A 25485-nucleotide genomic window follows, 5' to 3' on the forward strand; every position below is an offset into this window, starting at 1 on the left:
TTCAAATGAAATGTATTCTGCAACTGTAGTTAGAAGGTTATTGGAATGAAGCTGTTTTACTTTTTAGCTATTATATAATTACACCATAATTTGTGAACAGTACTATATCAAAATATAAGCTACTAAAAGAAAGTTTAAACTAGAAATATTATAAAACACAAAGTTTTTTATTTCATAAATCAGTATTTACAAAGTTATAAAATTATTTCACTAAGCAGTAATTTATGATGAAATTATAAAAATTTATATATTTTTTATTCATTAATTTACTTTCTATGTACATTAATTTTATACGTAACATATAAATAATATCGCTATACTAAACATTCATAAAATTATAAATTACATTAAATCATAATAATAAAAGTTCTAAATTAAATTTTTGTTAAGTAGTTTTTATATTATTTTAATGTACACATGGAGTACCATCCGGGTTGGTTTGTGGATTAGGTTTACATATTTTAGTTCTTCCGTTGGATCCATATACCACATTACAGGAAAATGTAAAATAGCCACATGTAGATGATTTTGTGTAATAAGTATGAGAAAACTTTTTATCAGAGTTTGATTTTCCATTACCTAAAGCACCGGTTTCACTTTTTGTCACCGTTACAAAGCTGTCATAGTCTCTTGGATTTTCTGCATTCCTTACTAAATCTCCTGGTCTTTTCCTAGAATATGAATTGTACCGACGATCAGGATTTCTTAATATTTGTTGTCTGGAACTAGAGTATCCGTTATTACTATAACTTTCTTTTGTAATCATTTCTTGTTTGGATAATTTTCTATTTGAGTAAGTTACATTTCCATTTCCTGGAGTTAAGATTACTGTTTGAGTTTGTGCCTGACCTCCTGATGGTGCACTTGCAACTGTTTGCCCTCCTGCAACAGATGTAATTCTTCCACGAAAACCTGGAGGAATTTTATACCCATTTGTACCTGGAACTGTTTGACCTGGCTGAAAAACATCTCCAGGGCGTACTGTTCCTGCAGAATCTTGGATAATATGAGTTCCGTGTTTATTATTCGATGTTAATATTACTTGCTGCGTTTGGCTTGGTTGTTTATTTGAATCGGTTAGTTTATTCTGGTTTTGGTTTGTTATTACCTTTACGTTTGGTGAAGCAGATATAGTAGACTGTTTATTGTTACCATTTTGACTAATGTTTGGTTTTAATTGGTGGCTACCTGCACGAGGCATAAGTTGTGGTGGTTGTGGTTCCTGTTGTAATCCATCTTCATCATCGTATTCATCGTCATAATCATCTTCGTCGTCTTCATTGGCATTTGGTCCGCTTTGCTGTAAATTGTAATTTGTAATTTGGTTATCGGTTTTTGGTGTGTAATATGAAGATTCCGCTATGTCACCTCGATTATAGGATGAACCTGCAGGGTAATTTATAACAGGAGGTGAATAGTTATTTATAGTACTGCTAGTTGGAATATCAGAAGAAATGGTTGGTTGTACGTAAAGAGGATCAGGAGGAGTGTTTTGAGGTTCGATCTCAGAATTCCTCTCTGTTGTTACAACAGTACTTTGAAACTGAGTTGAAATATCAGTATTTGAATGTGAATCTTTCGATGAAAAGTTATATAAATTTGTATGATTAAATGTTAGTCTAGGATGTGTTAAACCTGGTGTTCCTGAACCTGCTTGAGCAGCACCGGTGTATGTTACACCATATCTAAATGAACCTTGTATTTGACTTTGTGACTGTCCTGAAAGAGCACTACTTTGGGATGAAGCAGTTCCCCCGCCTTTGAATGGTGTCTTCTGATCTGGATTTGCGTTCTTTTGGTAAGGTGTAAAACCAATTTGTGCTTGACTTGAAGTGCTACCAGGACCTTTTGATTGGGCATCTGCAAGACCACCTTTGACTCCTGCTTGTACTTGGGTGTTGGTACCGTAATTAGAACCTGAGCTCTGAGACTGAGAGGTAACTGCACCGATACTTGATCCAAGTTGTACTTGGGCTTGAGTTTGGCTCTTACCGGCTCTACCTTCAGCGGTACTTGTTGCCCCTTCACCGCTACCTTCAATTTGACTTTGAGCTCCTCGCTCACTATCACTTGTTTGTGCTTGAGCCGAAAATGAGCCTGACCCTGTATATGTTCCAGATACTTGAGCTTGAGCTACTCCTGATCCTACTTTACCTTGAGATGAAGCCGAAGCTTTTGTTTCTTTTCCTTCATAATGGATGCTGGTCTCGGCTTGAGAATCTCCTGATACAATAACGTTTTGTCCTATAGTTTCAGGTGATGTAACAGCTGTCAATGTTTGTTCTGGATACTTACCAGAAACATAATCACCAGGTATTGAAGTTTGATGCACACCAGGTCCAACACCGCTTGGTAAAACACCAGTTCCAGGAATGCTGCCTGCTACACCAGGCCCAAATATTTGTCCAGGTATACCACCAGCACCAGTGATCTGCCCAGGTGCCCCAGGATATCTTCCAGGTGTAAGACCAGCTCCAGGATAGCCTCCATATATTCCCCCAGTTCCTATATACTGTCCTGGAACTCCAGGGTATCCCCCAGGTATGCCACCAGCTCCAGGATAGCCTCCAGATATTCCACCACCTCCTGGAAACTGTCCTAGATCCCCAGGGTAACCTCCAGTTAATCCACCAACTCCAGGGATTTGTCCAGGTATGCCATGAGTACCAGGAACGTGTCCTACCGCTCCAGGATATCTTCCAGATATACTACCAGGACCTGTAATTTGTCCTGGTGCCCCAGGATATCCTCCAGACATACCTCCTGCTCCTGTAATTTGCCCTGGTGCCCCAGGATATCCTCCAGACATACCTCCTGCTCCTGTAATTTGTCCTGGTGCCCCAGGATATCCTCCAGACATACCTCCTGCTCCTGTAATTTGTCCTGGTGCCCCAGGATATCCTCCAGATATACCTCCTGCTCCTGTAATTTGTCCTGGTGCCCCAGGATATCCTCCAGGAGGACCACCTGTTCCTGGGATTTGTCCAGTTATACCACCAACACTAGGAATATGTCCTGGTTCTCCAGAATATCCTCCAGGTATACCACCAATTCCAGTAGTTTGTCCTGGATATCCTCCAGGTACACCACCTGCTCCAGTAATTTGTCCTGGATATCCTCCAGGTGTACCAGTAGCACCAGGAATATGTCCAGGACCTCCAGAATATCTTCCAGGTAGGCCACCAGCACCGGGAATTTGCCCCAGTGTTCCAGGATATCCTCCAGATACACCGCCTGCTCCTGTAATTTGTCCTGGACCAACAGGATATCCTCCAGGTATGCCACCAGTACCAGAAATTTGTACTCCAGATACAACTCCTGCTCCTGTAACTTGTCCTGGACCTCTAGGATATCCTCCAGATATGCTAACACCAGGAATCTGTCCTGGACCTCCAGGATATCTTCCAGATATACCACCAGCTCCTGCAATTTCTCCAGGGTATCCTCCACGAATGCCACCTGTTCCTGTAATTTGTCCTGGACTTGTAGGATATCCTGCAGGTATGCCACCAACTCCAGGATAGCCTCCAGACACACCACCAGCTCCTGTAATTTGCCCTGGACCTCCAGGATATACAACAGGTATACCACCCAAAATTTGCCCTTGTGCTCCTGGATATCTTCCAGATGTATCACCAGCTCCTGGAATTTGTCCTGGAGCTCCAGGATATCCTTGAGGTATTCTTCCAGCTCCAGAGATTTGTCCGGGTAAACTACCTGTTGCAGGAATTTGTGCTGATGCTCCAGGATATTCTCCAGATACACCACCAATTTGTCCTGGAGCTCCAGATACTTCACCCGCTCCTGTGATTTGTCCCGGTCTTCTCGGGTATTCTACTCCAGGCTCAAAGGTTTGTCCTGGTGCACCTGGTGGAGGATATAATGTTGGAATCCCTCCAGGTCCTACTGGATATTTTATTCCTGGTATCTCATACGCGGGTAACTGTCCAGGTATTCCTGGATAGTCTCTAGATATACCATCACCTGTCGGTCTTTGTCCTGGTATTCCTGGAATTTGTCCAACGGTTCCTGGATATCCACCACCAGGAGTGCCACTAGGGTATCCAGCTCCAGGTATTCTTGTATGAGCTCCAGGTAATCCACCTGTAAAATTTTTAATTAAAAGATTTTTTATTTACATAATAATAAGCAAAAATTCATTAATTATACAAATATATTTTGTTTTAATTTTCGTAAAAAATTACCGGTCTTCATTTATTTTATTATATTTTAATACATTTGGGGAGAATTAAGTTACTCTGCGGGGTGGCCAAACCTCGAGTCTCATTATACTGGAGTTTTCTTTTTCATTGAAAGTAATCGTTTCTGCTATTTCCCCAATATTTCTTTATCAAAAAAGGATCGCTTTTCTTTCACAAAAGACCGTTAACACGTTTTCTTTTAACACAGTTATTATGTATCAACCTGACGAGCAGGTTAATAAAGCACCTTTTATTTGTAAAACATCGATTAAATTTTGGAAGATAAAAATTAACCGCGATTCAAAAATTTACGATCAAAATTTATGTTCGCATTTAATTATATATATATATATATGTAATAAAGCCAGGTAGGAGGCGTCTTTAAAATCATACCGAAACGTACGGGTACCCGAACAGAAATTTATAGCGTAATGAAAAGGTCTATATCGTCTTGCTTTAATAACTCCCTGACTGTTAGTCTCAAATACGTAAATGCGGTGTCATTTTATAACTTGCATAGTCGGCTCGGCGATACGACTTTGAGTTTGCTTCACTGGCGGGAGGGGCACAAACCGGCGCTCTCGCTCATTTCCGTTCAGTATAGCTTACGACTTAGATGCGATAGCGCGGTTATTCGTGTACTTGTGTTTATAGTTTCTCAAGACAGATCGATTTATGTAATAATAAGTGTATTTTGGACAATATTTAAAAGTAAACGTGTAAAAAAGTATAAAAATTCAATATGTCAGCCTCAGCCGGAAATATAGCATACGTATATAGTTGGAAAGGGAAGGTTGTGGACCACGGACAGGTACCCCAATATCCAGTGCCGAGCGAGCGAGACTGTTTCGGGAGCGTCGCAAAGCTGGCACGGCGCGAGCACCTCTACTGCTGTTGTACCCGAATTAATGGACATAACGAGTGAAGATAATACCCGTACATCTGTCCCCGGACTGATCGGTCAAATTGATGCGATGGCCCTGGCCATTGGCGTGCAACGGACAAACGCTTCAAAACGGTATTTGAAAACAATCCGTTTGGTCTACCTTGCAGCATTTGTGATCGGCTTCGGTTCGACAAATTGATATTGATATTACGCCTTATGTCTCTTACTTCTCATATCGCAGACCGATGTTGAACAAAATTGTCGTCGAAATAGAGATAATGTACCATCTAGTGTCTGTTTTATGTTAAAATTGAATTTAGTACGCAGTCGATATTTTGTTTTTATTTCAATCCGATATACTAAAACGACTAGTTGACAACACCGACCAATTTTTCTGTAGAGTTGGCCAAATGAAGGAACTAAAATTTTCCACCGGAGACTTTCAGTTTTGTCCTGAAAATACGACGGTGGCTCTCCCATCGGTCGGTGTGTAGCTCGGAGGAACTTCATCCAAGGTCCGTAACGTTTCACGTTATACCAACGGCCGTGCGCCCCGACACAGCCCCACCCGAGTTTTTTAAAGTATTTTGTTGGTGCCATAAAAATAATTTGTTTTTTTATAGTAAACAGTTTATACTAATATTAATATTATTATTATTATTTTTTTTTTTTTTTAATTACTAATCTTGTTCTAAGTTTCTTAAAACAAGGAATATTCAAACTACAAGCAGCGGGTTTCACTGATCGTGTCGTATGACATCGTGTCATTATGCACACGACATTATAATTGCACATTATTTTCATGTACATAATGAAATTGAATTTCCCATCTGGAATACCTTTAAATCGGTTATTCGTGTTACTTGAAAAACTGTTTTTAAGAAATTTATGACTGTATATCCTCAAAATCACAAATTAATTTTTAATTTTACTATAAATATGCCATTCGTTTTTCTTAACGGTCTTCGACTGAAATCTCTTTCTGTCGGTTAATATTTGCCGAAAAGAAGAAGAATTTTGCCGTAACTATAATTTTTAAATATATAGCGGTACTTAGTTAAAAATATATTTTGCTAGAAATTTACATTTAGAAAGATAAATCAAGATGGTATGTATAAAAATATATTTACGGGATCTAAAATTTAATAGCCGTTTAAAATGTTTATTAAGATAAAAGTGTCGTAAATATCTCCAAATAATGTGTTTTATACGATTCAATGTTTGTCTTCCTCTACGGTTTTTACCGTTTACTCGTATCGCTATTACATTAATCGACTGAATCTGGATATCTTAATAATTTATCTCCTACAAATCTAGTTTGTGTGTTTAATAGATTCTGCAATAAATTTTTCCTGTCGCCTCTTTCATAGATCTATTTTTTCCATATGCTATCGGCCTATTTAAATTTTGATGCTCCTTTCAAAGCAGATATTTCCCTTTCTTCTTTTGTTATCGCCTACGTTCTGCCGCTGTAATTTGCTTCACTTTGCGCAAGTATTTTTACGAATAACTTTCTAAAATTCATATTAAATAATATGTTTTTCCGTGAAAACGGTTTTTGCCGGTCTATCTTACAACAGAAAAAATTGTTTAATCGCTACCGTAATTTGTCCATCCTTTGTAATTTTACCGCCTAGATAAAACAAATTCTGCAACTTCTGCTAATATCATACGAAATATCCTACGTTAATATTTAATTTCTGCTTTCTATCGCATTTTATAATCTTCGTTTTACTCGTTTTAGAATTTAATTTGTCTTAGCGATTAATCCGTGCCGTTTAGAATCTTTTCTGGTCGTTGCCAAAAGAGTAATTCATCGTGCTTCTCAAAATTTTTATTCGTTTCTCCTTAGATATTTACTCCACTCTCAAATTTGTCTCTATCATTTCTTGACTTGCTTCTTTTACATTCAAATTAAAACAGCAGAGGGGATAGATTACATTAATGATTTTCTCACTACCTACTCGTCACTTCTAACTCTTATACAAACTGCATTTAAGTTTTCATTCCTGTTTGTTTAATTTCATTTAAAATTTTAAACGTTTTACCCGACCCGAAATTATTTTTTAGAACGATACATGTCACAGCCGGCTTTATTCTTCTTAATCTTTTTCCGTACGATTAGTCCTCCCTTGTACCCGTGCTCTTTCTGAAACTGATCGGTCATCATCTTGTATTCCTTTCAACACACGCTTCTATTTTCAAGTGAAAATTTTTTATTCACGAGATAATAAACTGTACTCACACTTACCTAGATTCTGCTTCTGATTCGCTAAGATATCTATTGTTTTAAAAATTTGTGGATATTTTCAGTTATCTTGAACGAGACAACAGCCCTGCTGTATTTATGTGCAATTCTACTGAACTTTGATCTCAAAATATTATCACCTCTGATATTATCAAATTTTTATCTTCCTTTAAAACAACATAAATAAATTTCCCCCTCTGTATAATTCATTTATGTGTTTCTACCACCTTGTAGAACTTTTGCTCTACCTAACCGTGAATTTCGACACAGACCTTTGATATTAATATACACCGGCTACATTTCGTAAATTTTTTTCTTATTTATTATACACTTTTCCAGTAATCGAGTGTTTCTCAAATTCATTATATCGATGCAACAACATTTTTTCTTTGCTAATTTGCATTTTCATTTAATTTTAATTCTAATGTGCGATATAATCCCTTCTGCTATTGTCTAGTGAATTTTTACGAGTTCTATGTTCATCCATCAATTTTTATATTCGTATTGATATTGTTATCGATAACTTTGATAACTATTTTCTACCAGATTTTACTTCTTTTTTTCTAAAGTCTCTTTTCTCGCGTAAATATTGCATTTTTAAAAACGTATCCGTTACTTATCAACCAAACCTACTTTTATAATAATTATTAGAGACCTGTACTTAAGATTTGTTCAAATCGTAACTTCATGTTATTCTCTTTTAATTTGTCTGAATCCCGTCTCTTCTTTATTTATTTCTTAGGCTTTTTAACTTCAATTTTCATTTTATCATAACTAAATTGCAGCGAAATAAATCTCTCCTTTTGAATACATTTTACGGTCCGTAATTTGCTTTTGAAATCACCGCCTAACTGTTAAACAATCTATCTGACGCTTTCCCAAGTTGTAATTAAAATTTAAAGCTAAAGCTCGATTAACGATTTCTTTTCTATTACTATATTTGTTCAGCAGTTTATATTATTATCAATATGTTGTTTGTTACTAATGCGTGCAGCGTTATAAATATTATAGCGGAAAGAAGTTATAGATATTATAGTGGTACTTTTACATACCAGGAATTTGCCCTGATGCTCCAGGATAACCCTTTCCAGGAATGACTCCTGTAAAGCCAGGTTCCAAGATTTGTCCAGGATATCCACCAGGTACACCGCCTGAAAAACGTTTAATAAGGTGCAGTATTATATTATATAATATAATCTAATGATAATTATATATATAATTATTAAAATGATATATTAGTATTTTGAGCTGTGAAAATAAATAATAGAAAAAATTTAGACGAACAAAACTGAAAAATGCGGTTGCAGTAGTCAAACTGGCTTTTGAAGAAACAAATTCATATCGTAAGTTACGTGAGTTTGCCTGACAGTATTGAAGAGTACCGCAATGGTAATGTCTAAATAAGGAGGGATTTCAGTTTGAGTAAAAGTAAAATATTAAACAATACTAATTAAAAACTTAGTTTCATTCAGCCATTTATGAGTAAATAGTTAAGGCCATTTGAGTGTAAGAGATTAAGTACTACAGTCGTACAAAATGGAGATTTTCAGATTTTTATGTATCCAACATTTATGAATTCCAAAACAGTGACTTTCAGAAATGCAAATCTCTGTGTCAACATGTGTTCATGGAAATATATAAATTCAAGTTTTATATTTAATATATATATATATATATATATATATATAGTCTTGCCCAAATTTTTTTATTTTAAACATGAATAAGATTTCTGCAACCTGGTTCTTTTAACAGACAGCTCCTTAATTTTAACTAAACTTTGAATTTTTATAAAAAATATTTTCTCCGATAAAACTTTGCTACATCCTAAGATTCTTTTTTATTTGTAACTTAAATTTACATTCTAACAGAAATTTTGCAGCACTTCGGTAACGTTTTTTTGAAGTTAAAATATAATTTCAGTTACCGGTACTAGTTTTGTTAGATTATTTATTTATTTTTCGTTCGTTATTGTTTCTAGTCCATTTCATCTTAATATATGGAAAGATTTATTTACGTATTATCAAATAAACAATGAGAATTGGAGCGACAGAATTTTTTTGACTAGAAAACAGTTTGGTCTAAAATTAAAGTTTTAAATATCTCTTTAATACGACACAAATTAAAATACGGAAACCGTAATGACGGTCGTTAATCTGTTATGAGTCACAAGTACTGTGGAAAATGCTATTGCTGTTTTCAGTAATAACAAGAGTTCAAGAAACTGAAGAGTTAAGCGGTTTCCCATCGCCTTCTTCTCTGAAGGAACTGTACTGTTGCGTATTAGCAATTCCAAAACACAGGTGGTGTTAAGCCGGCCGCTTAACAGCGGCACCTTCATTCTTTCACTGTAGTAAGTAACCGTATTATAAAAACAAGTAAAATTCACTAAAACGCTTGAAAGTAATACAGAAAATTAAAATTTACAACGGTTTAAGATCTATACTAGGTCTTTATTACTATTATTACTCTCCTCCCATTACGGGTCGTGGATGAGGTTGTCTAAACCAAGCCGGCCGCGAAGAACCTGTACGAGGATCGACTGGAAAGTCAGCTTTGCTGAGAAGTGCTGAGAGTGCATTTTGTCCTGTTTTACGGTGCCGAAGCGTGGATTCAGGCGTTAAGATTTGAGAGAAACCGGAAGCGACTCGTAAGATAGCGGTTCGTTGCACCATCGGATTCGTTGCACCATCGGACGGTTTTCAAGCCTGCCGTTTTGGTGGTCGCCGGCGTTATATCCGTTGCTCTTTTGTGCCAGGCGGCATACAGGAGGCGGCCGGGCAAGCGAAGACCGGGAAACCGTCACGTCAACGGGGAGGAACGGACTCGCACGTTCCTCGCCTGGCAAGAGACTGGAACCGCGAGACCGGGGGACGATGAACCGCAAGACGTATCCCTCTGGTCAGACTACGGACAGAGCGGCGGCATGGAGAATAGTACTGCGCGACCCGGTTTTTAACGGGTCACGGATACTTCTGCGCTTATTTCCATGCCGTAGGGAAAGCGCCGTCCCCGACCGTCTCTATTGTCCCGAACTTAAAAAAATACTTGACCGCATTAATGAATTATCAACAATTTTTAGTTAAATCAAGAATACTAATCGATTGTATAACTATTCAATCAGAATAACGATTCTGAACGAGTTTTTTTCCTAAAATAAAAGCGCATATCATAATTCTGATAATTTTTTTTCCTATATATCATTTTTTTTTTTTAAATGTGACTTAAGTAAACCGATAAATAAATAATATGTTAATGTTATTTTATTTTCCGTCATTCAGTCGTTCGGTTTTGGAACAAAAACGATTAAGAAAATTTATGTCGTAAAATTTTAAAACAACGTCATTGAATAAGTACGTTAAACAGACTACAATTATTTACTTACAAGCTCTACATTAGTGTATCGTAGACGTAAAATAACCAAAAAAGAAAGAAAAAAATATGTATTATTTTGTACTTATTTCGTGTATTATACGTATTTATTTAATATTAAATGAATAATATATAATTAATACGATATACTAATTAATATTAAAATTATAATTGCAGTGTTAACAAAAATCAGCTACACACCAAAACAACAAATTTAATGTTGTCGATCGTAAATCATGAGAGCGCAGTCTTTGCTAAAATTAAGTCGCATATTCTTAAAAAAATAACAATATTGCTATCGATCCGGATCAGAGAATTGTTTTTGTATAACTCAACACCCCTTCTGATTGTGAATTAGTTTCTAGAATTTTTTAAAAAATTTGATGTATTTAACGTTATTTTATATGTTTATATATTAATTAGAATGGTTTTCAATCGCATCTGGTTTTATAATTTACGTTTTCATATTTATGATTATTTTGTAACGATACACCGGATGATGTTTTAAGTATGGAAACAGCTTTATACTAAATATCTGGAGGCAGAAAGAAATGGGGTTCTACACGGGTTAAAAAAATCTGCATTATGATGTTGGGTTTTTAAGTTTTGCTCGCCATCTTGTATCCGCCATATTAAATTAAACTTAAAGGAAAGTAGACGGACGTAAGAAAAACAACGGTGAAATCCGGCTTTCTAGTTGTAAGTATTCAAAGTTACATTGACGAAGTAAAACGCGTTGCAGGAACAATTTCATTGCATTTTACATTCATAATGCATTCAATAACGAACTTTAAACGGTTCTGTAATATCGATAATAATAAACGATAACTAATAATTACCTACATAACAACAAATTAAACGGCTATATCAGCCGATATTATTTTTAAAATAAAAATTAACTTCCGGTGTTAATATCATTTGATATTTGTTTTTGTTATTATAAACGAAATAAATCAACAGGAAACTTACTCAAAGCGTATTACAAATTTAGTCGAGTAAATTAGCTGTTAATTTACAAAACGGTTTGTATTACGTTGAAACAATGCAGCTTGTCGCCTTATCATTTCACCTTTTTACTTCAACGTACTTTTAATGGCAAAAAACGGAAAGCGAGGAAGTCGCGTGATCTTCACCCGAAAGATGATTTCAAATCTAGTATTAAAAAAAAAGTTGCCCCGGCGAATCTACGAGCTTGTGACGTCACGAACTGACTTCGCATTATATTATTGTTTTCAAAAACATTATTTGTGCGCGTAATTATTATTTTTATTTCATTTTTAGACTTACAAACGAAACGGGCCCCCAAAAATTACATGTATGTTGTTTGTCGTGTGTTCGATTCTTTCCGCTTGAGTCGATTATATGTATAAAAATGCTTAATGAGCGCGCTTAAGGTGACCGTTTAATAGTAATTCATGCTGGAGAAGAAATCGGTTTTATTCCGAACGAATTACAAACTTGCAAAGCCGGTTCGAAAAGTGACGACTGCCGTGACAACATGAATACAGATAATTTCATGAAATAGACGCGTGAAAAATCGATTCAAAATCTTTCACCGATGTCAGTAATAGTTGATAACGCAAAAAAAATGAAAATACAAAACTTGTTGATAACGCAAAATTAAAATACAGGTATTAATAAAGCGCAAATTTTAACTCCAGAAGAAAAGATATGACCGATCGGTTGGAGAAAACTCGTATTCCGTATAGTTCAAAAATGCTGAAACCACAGTTATATGAATCGGTAAAGTTACGTAAAACTAAAGTACAAAAATATCACTCGGATGAACTTTTGAAAAAACACGGGTGTCGTGTTCTTAGACTTCCATCGTACCATCCTGATTTGTTCCGATTGAGATGGCGTGGTCAACCGTAAAAAGAAATGCGGCGAGTAATAACGCGACATTTTCTTTTACAAATGTTGAAAAATTAACTACGGAAAAAATTAATTCCACGAATGAAGACGGCTGGAAACCCTATTGTGAAAAAGTAAAAAATATTGAAAAAGGGTATGAAAAACTGGAACCGCTGATAGATGAAATAACAGAACTTTATATTATACGCGTAGACTCTGATAGTGAAAATGAAAGTGACAGTGATAGCGATTCGTTTAGCGAGGATGGCGAATTTGCTACAAGTTTGAATTAGATGCCTGAAAATAATTCAAGTAAGCTTTTGTTTATTAATAAAAATTAATAATCTAGCGCAAATAAAGGTTATAAAAGAATTACCTATTGTTTATAATTAATAAATGTAAATGCGGTAGTTATTACCTCGTACAATATGATAAGTAATACTTCAATTTTATACGCGAAGTTGATGTTTTCAGGCCGAGTAGTATACGCAGCCTACTCGTGACGTCACAAGGTCGTATATTGGGTGGGCCAAGTACACAACGCGCCGCATATTACAGAAGGAAAAACTATACTATTCGAACGGGGATCAAGAATTGAACTAAATCGATTTACTTTTTCCTTCTTTTTCCTGTTTAGCCTCCGGTAACTACCGTTTAGATAATACTTCAGAGGATGATGTGAATGAAGTGTATTCTTGTACATTCTCAGTTCGACCGTACCTGAGATGTGTGGTTAATTGAAACCCAACCGCCAAAGAACACCGGTATCCACGATCTAGTATTCAAATACGTGTAAAAATAGCTGGCTTTACTAGGACTTGAACGCTGTAACTCTCGACTTCCAAATCAGCTGATTTGGGAAGACGCGTTCACCACTAGACCAACCCGGTGGCTAAATTGATTTACTGAAAATGAAAACGTTAACGTTCATGTTGAATATTAGTCAACAATGCGATACAAAAATTACTTATAAAAATGACAAAGCTATTAATAAATTTGTATAATTTGTAGGGTATAATGCCCATTACTTGGTGTTGACAAATACCCGTGAAACAAGTACGTATAAATATAATTAAGATAACCTTAATATTTTGATAACCTTTATTCGTACAAAGTGTTCATTCATTTTATGAGTCACTTGATGGAGGAAGTGAATAATAATAATAAAAGCATAAACTATTCGTTTTTGTATGTATACTGTAATAAATATTTAAAAGTAGAATCTTTACTATTTATGAAAATAGTTATATTCTGTATTTTAGAATACTCAATTTCTGAATGAGCCTAATGTTACGAGAAAACATAAACATATTAATGTTTTCTCGTACCAACATTCTTTTAAAACATTCTTTTTTCTTCCAAAAAATTGGCTAAAATTAATTTCTAAACGTAACTTTACGGCATATTATTTAATTTCAAGGTATATTTTTAACTTACCAGCACCGGGTAATCTTCCTGGGTATCCGACTCCACTAGTGCCACCAACAGTACCAGTTCCAGAGATTTGACCAGGTAATCCAGGATACATGCTTCCAGAAATGCCACCAGGTCCTCCAGGATAACGGATTCCAGGAATTCCACCAGAAAAACCAGGTATTTGACTGGGCATACCAGAGGGAATCTTTCCAGGTCTTTCTTGTACTCCTGGGTAACCGGTTCCTGGAATACCACCAGCACCTTCAGGAGTCAATCCAGCAGGTAATCCTACACCAGGGTATTGTACTCCAGGAATGCGGCCATCTACACCTGGTACTCCAGGAAAACCTCCACTTATACCCGGTGTACCGGGATACTGAACTCCAGGAATTCCTCCTACAGTACCGGGAATTCCTGGGTACTGTGCTCCAGGAATGTCAGCACCTGCACCGGTTTCTGATATTTGCCCAGGTGCTCCAGGATATCCAATTCCAGGAATACCACCAATTCCAGGAAATTGACCAGGTACGCCAGCTGCTCCTGAGTATTGGGTTCCAGGTACACCACCAGGTCCTACTCCAGGAACTCTTGGAATGCTTCCAGCTCCCCCGGTTTCAGGTATTTGTCCTTGAATTCCAGGGTATCTTCCTCCAGGAATACTTCCTGTACCAGGAGCCCCGGGGTATGTACCGGGAATGCCATTACCTTCACCAGGCCTAAGTATTTGTCCGGGTACTGAAGGTGCTGCAGGATATACACCCGATATTCCTCCAACACCTGGTACTTGACCGCTTACACCGTGATATTGAACCCCAGGTACTTGTTGAAATATTCCTGGAATAACTCCACCTCCAACATTTCCTTGTGCTCCAGGATATGCTCCTGGAATTCCACCGACTGTAAATCCTGTTGTTCCTGGATATCCTCCGATGAATTGTCCAGGAACACGTGATGCTCCAGGATATACTCCTGATTCACCAGGATATCTTCCATCTGGTCCGACTGGAAACCGTCCTCCTGCTGAAACGCCAAACGGGTAGCATTCTTCACAGTCATCTCCTACACCCGACTGACTCTGTGCTTGACCCATTCCATGTGTACCGGCTGAAAAATAAACATGTTTTACTTTATCTCCATAATAAATGTTTTATTTTGAGTTTTTATATTAATGTAGTGAACGACAAATAACTTATTTTTTATCCGTAATAAGGAATTTTATTAAAAACATCGCTTCATTTACTATAGTTTTAATGGTACACAATTTGTATTTTAACGTTATTTTAGTCAGTATCATCCAACTGGTTAACAAAAAAATAGTTTTTGATAGCACCGCTGCTAATATCAAATAAAGAGGAAAGTTTTGTTTTGTCTACCTGAAAGTTAATTTTTTTTCTCATCTTTAATATGCACCCTAACAATTATCGTACTTGTATTGTTAGAAACGATTAACTTATTGTGAATCTTTTAATAATAGGTAACATTTGCCAACATTATCAGACACATATTTAAATAGCTTCAGATTTTAGTTTAGATATCACTCAACGCAAATTGTTAACTGAAAATCTTTCTACATTCATTTTCTGTGTTTTTTTTGGTGTTTGTGTTCTGTATGTTGAATTTGTTTTCTATTAGTGTTGTTTATATATTTAATAAGTCTTTTTATTTCATAAATTTGTGAGCAACATTTTCTGAGTCTTTTTTTTTTTGTGCGTGTAGTATGATTTTTACAACATAAATTGAACATTAATTTGAAAAAATTTGGTTCAGTTGCTAATAAAGATTAATCATTATATAAAATATCACTGACTATGATGGACAACAATATTGCAAATTTCTATGAATATTTTCGTAGCGATAATTACTTTTAGATTTTTTCTAAGCCACCAAGTCTGAAAATATAATAATTATCATTTTCAAAAACAAAAAGAAATAACTAATTGATCGATAGTAAATAAAAAATTGACACTATCTTAAGTACAATTACTCACTAACTGTTGCTCTAGAGAGATCTGGCTGAGCAACTGCTTCTGCAATCCCTTTATCAGTTCCATTTCGCCCATCTTTATCAAATGCTACAAACTGAGTCTGAGTTTGTCCACGGTATCTTTTTCTGCCAGAGTGTCGTTCGTTGTTTCCAGTTTGGCGTTTTTGTCTTAAAAGCATCCTTTCTTGTAGCGTCAATGAATTTATTTTAGTTTTCTCTTGATTTTCCCCCGGTATTAAATTTGAATGTAACATCGAAATCCATTCTGATCCCTTTTCTTTCGGGGTTAAAATTAAATATGTTTTTAAGCCTCTGCAGAAATTTAATATTATTAATCCAGTTTTTCGTAAGGCCTGTAATTTTAAATAAATATGTTAAAACTTCTAAATATTCAATATTTTTATTTCTGCCAAATATTCAATATTTATTGATAAAATAATTTTTTTAAATAGATTTTTTTTATACCTCTTACCTGAAATTCCAAAATTCACTAAAATTTAAAAAATAATAAAAAGAAATGAACATTATACTTTAATACTTTTGGACTTATTATTTCATACAGAACGCTCTACTTGTACAGAATTTCAGTAGTTGATAGTTTCATACGAACATGATTAACATACATATACTCGCACACATAAATAAAAAAATAATTAAAATTAAAATCCGCCATTAATAACCAGAAAAATAATGAAACTTGTTTAAGATTAAAATGAATGCTTTATAATGATTACATCCAGATCTGAAATTGATGTTAGCGTCGAATGCTTTCTTTACCGCAAAAAGATATAAAATTAAGTAGGATATTTGAAATTGTTCTTTTTGGATATTGTAGTCAAATTATCGTAATCTGTGAAGATTATTAAAATTATTACGATATTGTTTTTTAATTAGTTAACTTAAACACTAATTTATACAATGAAAAGAGTTTTGTTGCAAAATACCTTGGAAAAAATCCATTGAGCATTTTATTGTATTTTTTTACCCGTCGTTTTTAAAAGTCTTCCTAGCACGTATATAACTTAAATACAGAAATTCATATTCTTTACAATAGACATTTACAGGAGGTTGGACAAATGGAGAAGACAGCTTGAATAATTCAGTCGCAGGGTGGAGCATCATTTTTTGAAAGTAAATACCTACAGTACTTTACCGATTTTGTGAAAAAACGTTTTCGATGAAACCCATTTACATACTTTGACAGATGCAAATTATTATCTGTATTCAAAAATCCTGAAGTTGTTTATGCTGCATTTTGTTCAGAAGCCCAAGTAACTATAAACCTAATATTATTTGCACTACCCGAGTGAAAAACACAAAGATAAAATTACGGAAAATAATGGTCCGCTTGTAGAGAAAGAGATAAAGGAAAGATTGAAATTCGAAACTAAGATATGTAAATTTGAAAAGAAAAAGAAAGAAAAGAAGTAGGTTAGAGGAAAAAGTCGTAATATTATCAAATGACATACCAAAATGACAAAAAGTTTCATTAATGTTGAAAAGTGTATAGAGTAATTGTAAATAAAGAAGACGCTATAAAGAAGTAACGAAAGTAATCGATAATAATTAAGTTTGTGTGAAGGGATCAGAATTTGTGAGGACACGGGGGAAAACTTTCTGTAACTGCTTGGTGAAGAATGTTTTGCAGACAAGATGAAAGTAGTTTGTCGACCTGACAGTGAAAAGGTGCAAAACGGTGATACAAACAATGCAAAAATACTGTGAGAGAAAGGCAGAGTACACCAAATGCGGGTCATGTGACAATTGAAGTAATTCAATTAATTAAAGTAGTAAATTAATTTGATTTCAACGGCTTTTTAGACCGATAACTGAATGGTACGACTGAAACTTAAAATTGTATTTGTTGAAAGATTTAATAATACCGATTTTTAAAAACAGAAATAAGACCGATTTTAAAAGTCGTAAAGGAATAATACCGTTTTACATTACCGCTTTATAGATAATTGTTTTTCTAAATTAATAAGAATGAAACAAAATAAGCCTGCAAAAGAGAAGCAACAGAATTTCTAGCCTTTTAAAAATATTGCAGGTAGATAAAATATTTACGAGAAAGTATACGGAAAAACAACGGTAATAAGAGATAAAGATGATCGTAACATTTTTGGGTATAATGAAAAGGAAAGGAAATAAAGCGAGTCCAAAAGAAGTGAAAATGGAAATCGGTTTTTTTTACAGTAAAATAAGTGAGATTAATGTTCCTTCATTTTACTGATGCGGTATTTGATGAATTTAGCTACCTGATAAAACAGGTATATTTAGATCTAATGATCTGAGGAAAGGAAAACCGGGAAGTGAAATGATGCGGTAAAAATAAACAGTGATGAAGCCGAGCAAATTATTGTAGCAAGGACTGGGTTGGAGGGTATAGAAATTATGAAATTCTAGGGAAAACAGAATAAAAAACTAAAGGGCTCCGAAAACTAACGGAACATGAATGTTCTTTTTTTCTTATTTTCAATTATGTGAATAATTTTGGTTACCCTTCCGCCCTTTGAACAGGTTTTGTAATAATTTTAAGTATATCTATTTGAATGATAATAAAATATACATAGAATATACGTTAAGTATACTAAAAGTAAATTGAATTGTACTATAACATTATCTCTTATTTTTACGTATAATTTTTTTATGTTTTAAATAGGTAGTGTCACGTTCAAAGGTAACAGTGGGTCATTTGGCCCTAAATGTCTTACGATAAAAAATCTGCTAATATTACACGCGATCCAAGTTAACATACTAAGTGCTGAATTTGACAAAAAAAGACTCTATAATGTTTTTAAAAAATTAATTTAACTTTTGTATTACAACCCTTAAAGTTATTATACTGTTTTCTGCTTAAGAAAGATGTTGTTAATGAACCGATTGTCGAAACAGTGCCAGGATGGTGAATGATTTCTTTGTGCTGCAGAAAGTGTAATGAAGAGAATTTGCATAAAATATCAAATGATTCTAATACTTTTGGAATTAAAAACTCGGATGATCGACAAAAGATTAAACATAATATAGACGTTATTTCATAAGCGGTCGTTATTGTAGTACATTTTACGATCAGAGACTGAGGAACAGCAACTACAAATGTATAGCATAGGAACTAATAATAGATGTAAGAAAATGAACAGGAAAATATAGGAACAAATTATTGTGCGCGTTGCAGCTTTAGGAGATTGCAAGAATTAAGACGAGGTGAAACAGAGAGTATGAAGAGTGGGGAATAAAAAATCAACAGAAGAGGCTGTGAAAAAAAGGAAAGTATGGAAAAGGAATAATTATTATACTGTAGAAGTAATTTGTTTGCTATGTTCTAATCTGCAAGATTTATTTTATTATATGACATTAATGTTTGTCTCTTAAAAAAAATTACCTTTTAAGCAACACATAAACCTTTAACAGCTTCTTTTTTTTTTTATGAATATCTATCTTAATATTTGTTTCATAATAATTGCGGTTTTATTAATGATACTAAAAATATCTTTTTAAGATAAAAAACGATTTTTTTAATTTTTCATCGCTATTTTGAGAGTCAAAGAATCATATTAGTAAATACCTCTTTATGTTATTCCTTTGTAATCATTTTTTAAATTTTTATTACGATGCAGGTTTCTCAATATCGGATTTCTTTCCTTTCATATTTTAAATAAAAATAAAACTAAAAAATTTTTCTAAAGAATTAACTTGAAAAAATAAAACTTAATTTCATAACGTATTGCTTTTACAACTTTTCTTTGAATTTTAACTTTTTGAAAGTAAGTGCAAAATTAAGTAGTGCTGATCTTTATCAAAAAATTTTTAAAGAATTGTTTAAACGGTATTATTTTATAACATAACATACTGTCAACCGATGACAAATGACCTTATGACCTATGACGATAGGTTGTATTGTCATTATAACATTGAAATCTGTCAACATGCTAACAACTGCTGTATGTAATGCAGTACCATATGTACATACGTGTGTCAACATACTTATTAAAACAGTAGTCGGCATATAATTTGTCGATTGTTTAATCGCATTTACTACATGTATTGTTGTATATTGTCGATATAAACAACCTATTTCTATATCGACAATGTTTTGTATTGTCGATATAACGTATTGAAATTGTCAAATTTTATAGTTGTAATTTTTCTACCTTTCATCTTGAAGATTCTGGATTTGAATCCTGGTCTCTCAAGTCATTTTTTGTTCGCTTTAAATACATTTTTTAATCGTTAGAAAAGAAAAGGAACTGTAATTTTACATCGGTTGCTAATTACTAAGCGATTAAAAATTATTTTAAATTCGTAAAAAAAACAGTTACCTCGTATTTAGTTATATTATTGCCGACAATGAAAGTATGCTCGACACTTTTTTCTTTTTTTTTTTTCCATGTATTATCTCGAACATTATCCGGTACCATATTACGTATAGTACACTTGTTCTGTTTACTGTTGCGTACAGCCATAACTTCCTGAAAATTACAAATAAGTTTTATCAGCTGTAATAATATAAATCGTATGTAATATTAAGTATAAACTATTTAATATTTTAATAAATTATAATTTCTTTGCTTATTATATAGTTTAATGCTCATATACTACTTTTGTAATAATTATTACGACTTGTAATTTGTACGCTACACATAATAATCACAATAAAAATAGTTATGCTGTAAATTATAATATAATTTAGCTAGAATGAAATAAATTGGGTTATAATATCGACTAATTAAAAGGTTCACAAATGTTCTCCGTTTGCATAATCTGTAGATCTTCTCTTTAGTTAAAATTATTGAACAGATGCATAAAATATTCTGTTATATCATCCACAATACTCGGCTCATATTGCTCATTTCCTCATTATGTTTTGCCCGCTTATCCTTATTATCTAGTTCGTACGTCACAAAACAAAGTTTTATTTACTTTTTAAAATTATGTTGAATATTGAACTTATACGTTAATCCAAATATTTAATAATACGTTTGTCGTATTGCCTTTTACTTCCGGTTTAATAAAATTATTAAATATTTTGCATTTAATGAAAATAATTTTGTACACTTGTTTAACAAATATTAAAAATATTTTTGATATTGAAATTATTAAAGTTTTAATAGTTCCAAGAAAATATCAAAACTATTTTATAAAAATATTATTCCGGTAAATACTTAAATCATTCGTTTTTTAAATAATTATTAATTACTCGATACGCTGCATTAATTACATCGTAACTGAAATTACAATTCGTGTGTTATGTGATTTATTAGTCTGATTTAAAACTTAACGTTAATTAATATAATTAAAAACATATAAAAATTCAGTTTAGTTATATTAGGCAAAATATTAGCGATCGATAGACAGTTCCTTCCTCCTTTTTAACAATAATATTTTACGATATAGTTATTAGAAGATTTGTGACGGTACATAAATAACGATATTAAATTATCTGTTTACAAACGATACCACAGCCATTTTCTTCTTTTAATTTTAGCGATTTATATAAACAAAACTGTAGTCAGTTCAGTAGGATTGAATTTACTCCGTCCTTGTCCTTGCACTGTACCACAGGAATTTTGTTATTCACTAATCCACTTCTATCAGTGATACCGTACCGATACCTTCTAGAAGTTCACAGAATAGCGGCTTCTTTAACGGGGATCAGTGTAATCTTTATTAAAGAAGCCATCGGTGTAATCAGCACCTATGCTTTTGGAATCGTTCCAAGGGATCTCTTTCTAGTCCAGGAAAATTGTCAAAAAATCAAAAAACTAATGCGTCTATTAAGTAAAACTGAGCTTTCTACTCCTTAAAAAAAGAACAATTCTTGTAGATTTTTTTTGACATATTTTCATACTTTCTCATATAGCTATAGCAGCATATATCACTATATCAGGGAAACAAATGTAACTATTTCCGATCGGACTTGAAACACAGTCTGACAATTCTATTCAAAAGCATTTTTTGTTTTAATTAATTTTATTTTTAAAAATTAATTAGCCTTTTAAGAACCGTACCGATAATTTTGTTTTTACTTCTTTTCTTCTTTTCCATGTTTCCTTCATTTTCTTGAAGTGCACCTGTTTTTCTTGTTCTGTCCATTTTCTTCTGGTGCCCCTACTTCCTTCATCCGCAAGAATCTTATTTGCGTAAATTATTATTTCTGTAATCTTCATTCTATCCAAAAGACCTCCTCTTTTATCTATACGTTTTGAAATTCCTCTTTGATCTGCTTTATGTATCCCTCTGCGGTTTTAGTTTACAAAGTTTTTCAAAAATGTTTTATTTAGTCGGTATGGATTCATGCGGATCATGTGTTCTAGGAATTTTCATCTTTTTTTTCTAATTATTGTTTCCAAATCTTCTTGAATTTTATAAATTTCCTCATTTGATTTTAGTCTGTATCTTTCTTCTGTTTTTCTGGACCTGAAGAAGAACAGAAGAATTTTTCTTTCAATTTTGACAACATTTTCTAAGCAAGTCAGATTTGCTGTTTCAATTATGTTTAACCTCGCTGGACCGAGTACAGAATAGTAATGTTTCAATTTTGTGTTTATAGAAAGTTTCTTTTTGTTATAAATTTCTTCGGTTCAGAAATTTGGCCAGAATTTTGTAGTTCTCAAAATTATTTATGCTAATGAGTCCCTTCCCTTTTGAAAGGCAAACTAGGGTCTGAATATTTACTAATTCTTGTTTTGAAGAGCCGGTAAAAGATTCTTGTGGTTTTTAAAAATCTTTTTCCCTTTCTAAAATTTGATTTTTGTAACTAAATTTTCTGTATTTTCCCGTCTCTTCTTGCTTACGATTTTGTATTTTTTTTTCTTAGATTTTGGAAACCAGCTTTTTTGGTGTTTTATTAGAATTCCAGATTTTTTAGGCTTTGTGTCTTTCTTGAATCGCTAGTATCTCTTTTAATTTATTTATATAAAATGATAATTAATAAGATTTGAGTGATAATCTGTTTATGAAATGATTTTCTGCACTTTTATGGAATGAACAGTGTATATAGTTACTACACTTTTAAGCAGATTTAAAAAAAATAATAAATTAGCAAAAATACTCCCTCTATGAGTCATGAGACCTTGCCGTTGGTGAGGGGGCTAGAGTGCTCGGTGATACAGAATAGCTCGACCGAAGGTGCAACCATATCGGAGAGGAATCTGTTGAGAGCCAGACTAAGGAATGATTCCTGAAAGAGGGCAGCAGCTCTTTCACTAGTTGTTTAGAGTGTAGGTCAGGACGACTTAAACAGCCAAATCAACATCACTCAATCCTCTGAGTACTGCGCAGTTGAAAGCGATGGAAAACTACAGCTGTTTTTTTTCCAAGAAAATGTAGCTCTCTGCATTTTCATATAAAAATGATGATGAACGGAGGTAAACTAGTCCCCCGTTCGGATCTGCGGATGGGAACTACTAGAGAAGGGGTCACCAGAAAATTAAAAAATAACATTCTACAAATTTGAGCGTGGAATGTTAGAAGTCTAAAAAAGGTTGGTTGGTTAGAAAATTTAAAGAGGGAAATGAATAGGATGAATATAGATGTAGTAGAAATTAGTGAGGTTTGGTGGGAAGTGGAAAATGACTTTTGGTCAGGTGATTTTAGAATAATTAACTGAGCTTCAAATAATGGGCAGGCAGGATTAGATTTCATAATGAACTAGAAGATAGGGAAGAGAGTAGAGTATTTCAAAATACATAGCGGTAGAATCATTGTAATAAGGATAAAATCAAAACCTAAGCCGACAAAGATTGTTAACGTCTATATACCTATAAGGGCCTAGAGGTAGAGTATGTATACGAAGAAATTGACAAAGCGATTAAATGCATAAAAGGGAATGAAAATTTAATAATAGTTGGAGATTGGAATGCAAGCATTGGAAAAGGCAAGGAAGGAAATATAGTGGGTGAATACGGGCTGGGCAAAAGGAATGAAAGAGAGGACCGACTTATAGAGTTTTGCGCGAAGTATAATTTAGTAATTGCCAACACCCAATTTAAAAATCATAATAGAAGAATATACACTTGGAAAAAGCCAGGCGATACTGCAAGGTATCAGATAGATTATATCATGGTTAAGCAAAGATTTAGAAATCAACTCGTTGACTGCAAAACTTACCCTGGAGCAGACATTGATAGCGATCATAATTTGGTGATAATGAAATGTAGATTGGGGTTTAAAAACCTGAAGAAAAGGTGTCAGATGAATCGGTGGAATTTAGAGAAGCTTGAGGAAGAGGAGGTAAAGAAAATTTTTGAGGACGACATTGCAAGAGGTCTGAGTAAAAAAGATAAGGTAGAAAAGGTAGAAGAAAAATGGGAGAATGTTAAAAAGGAAATTCTTAAATCAGCAGAAGCAAACTTAGGCAGAATAAAGAGAACTGGTAGAAAACCTTGGGTTTCAGACGATATATTGCAGCTGATGGATGAACGTAGAAAATATAAGAATGCTAGTGATGAAGAAAGTAAAAGGAGCTATCGACAATTAAGAAATGCTATAAACAGGAAGTGCAAACTGGCGAAAGAAGAGTGGATTAAAGAAAATTGTTCCGAAGTGGAAAGAGAAATGAACATTGGTAAAATAGAAGGAGCATACAGGGTACATAAATTAAAATCTAATAATGTGTTAAACAAAGATGGTACACCACACCGATATATAATACGAAAGGCAAAGTCAATAGGTGGGTAGAATATAGTGAAGAGTTGTATGGAGGAAATGAATTAGAAAATGGTGTTATAGAGGAAGAAGAGGAAATCGAAGATGATGAAAGGGAGAAACAATTCTGAGATCTGAATTTAAGAGAGCATTAAAAGATTTAAATGGCAGAAAGGCTCCTCTGGAATAGACAGAATACCTGTAGAATTACTGTGCAGTGCAGGTGAGGAAGCGATTGATAGATTATACAAACTGGTTTGTAGTATTTATGAAAAAGGGGAAGTTCCGTCAGACTTCAAAAAGAGTGTTATAGTCATGTTACCAAAGAGAGCAGGAGCAGATAAATGTGAAGAATACAGAACAATTAGCTTAACTAGCCATGCATCAAAATTCTTAACTAGAATTGTGTACAGAAGAATTGAGAGGAGAGTGGAAGAAGTGTTAGGAAAAGACCGATTTGGATTCACGAAAAGTATAGGGACAAGGGAAGCAATTTTAGCACTCAGATTAATAGTAGAAGGAAGATTAAGGAAAAACAAACCAACATACTTGGCGTTTATAGACCTAGAAAAGGCATTCTATGATGTAGACTGGAATAAAATGTTCAGCATTTTTAAAAAATTAGGATTCAAGTACAGAGATAGAAGAACAATTGCTAACATTTAGAGGAACCAAACAGTAACACTAATAATTGAAGAACATACGAAAGAAGACGTAATAAGAAAGGGAGTCCGACAAGGATGTTCCCTATCCCCGTTACTTTTTAATCTTTACATAGAACTAGCAGTTAATGATGTTAAAGAACAATTTAGATTCGGAGTAACAGTACAAGGTGAAAAGATAAAGATTCTATGATTTGCTGATGTTATAGTAATTCTAG

At 33.9% G+C, this 25485-nt stretch overlaps 1 protein-coding gene across 1 annotated transcript in view; it reads right to left on the reverse strand.

The window, feature by feature from the left end:
- Positions 1–233: 233 nt before the first annotated feature.
- The window catches only part of LOC142328927 (uncharacterized), a 34906-nt gene continuing 9654 nt past the window's right edge, over positions 234–25485 (reverse strand). The window contains exons 3-7 of the mRNA XM_075373100.1: positions 20279–20428; positions 15964–16312; positions 13997–15079; positions 8389–8487; positions 234–4104 (exon numbers count right to left, since the gene is read on the reverse strand). Of these exons, the coding sequence (XP_075229215.1) occupies positions 407–4104; positions 8389–8487; positions 13997–15079; positions 15964–16312; positions 20279–20428 (5379 nt within the window). The 3' untranslated portion in view covers positions 234–406. The remainder of the gene's footprint in view (positions 4105–8388; positions 8488–13996; positions 15080–15963; positions 16313–20278; positions 20429–25485) is intronic.

The sequence above is a fragment of the Lycorma delicatula genome, chromosome 8, assembly GCF_047948215.1.
Source record: "Lycorma delicatula isolate Av1 chromosome 8, ASM4794821v1, whole genome shotgun sequence".
In the NCBI taxonomy this organism is placed as follows: Eukaryota; Metazoa; Arthropoda; class Insecta; order Hemiptera; family Fulgoridae; genus Lycorma; species Lycorma delicatula.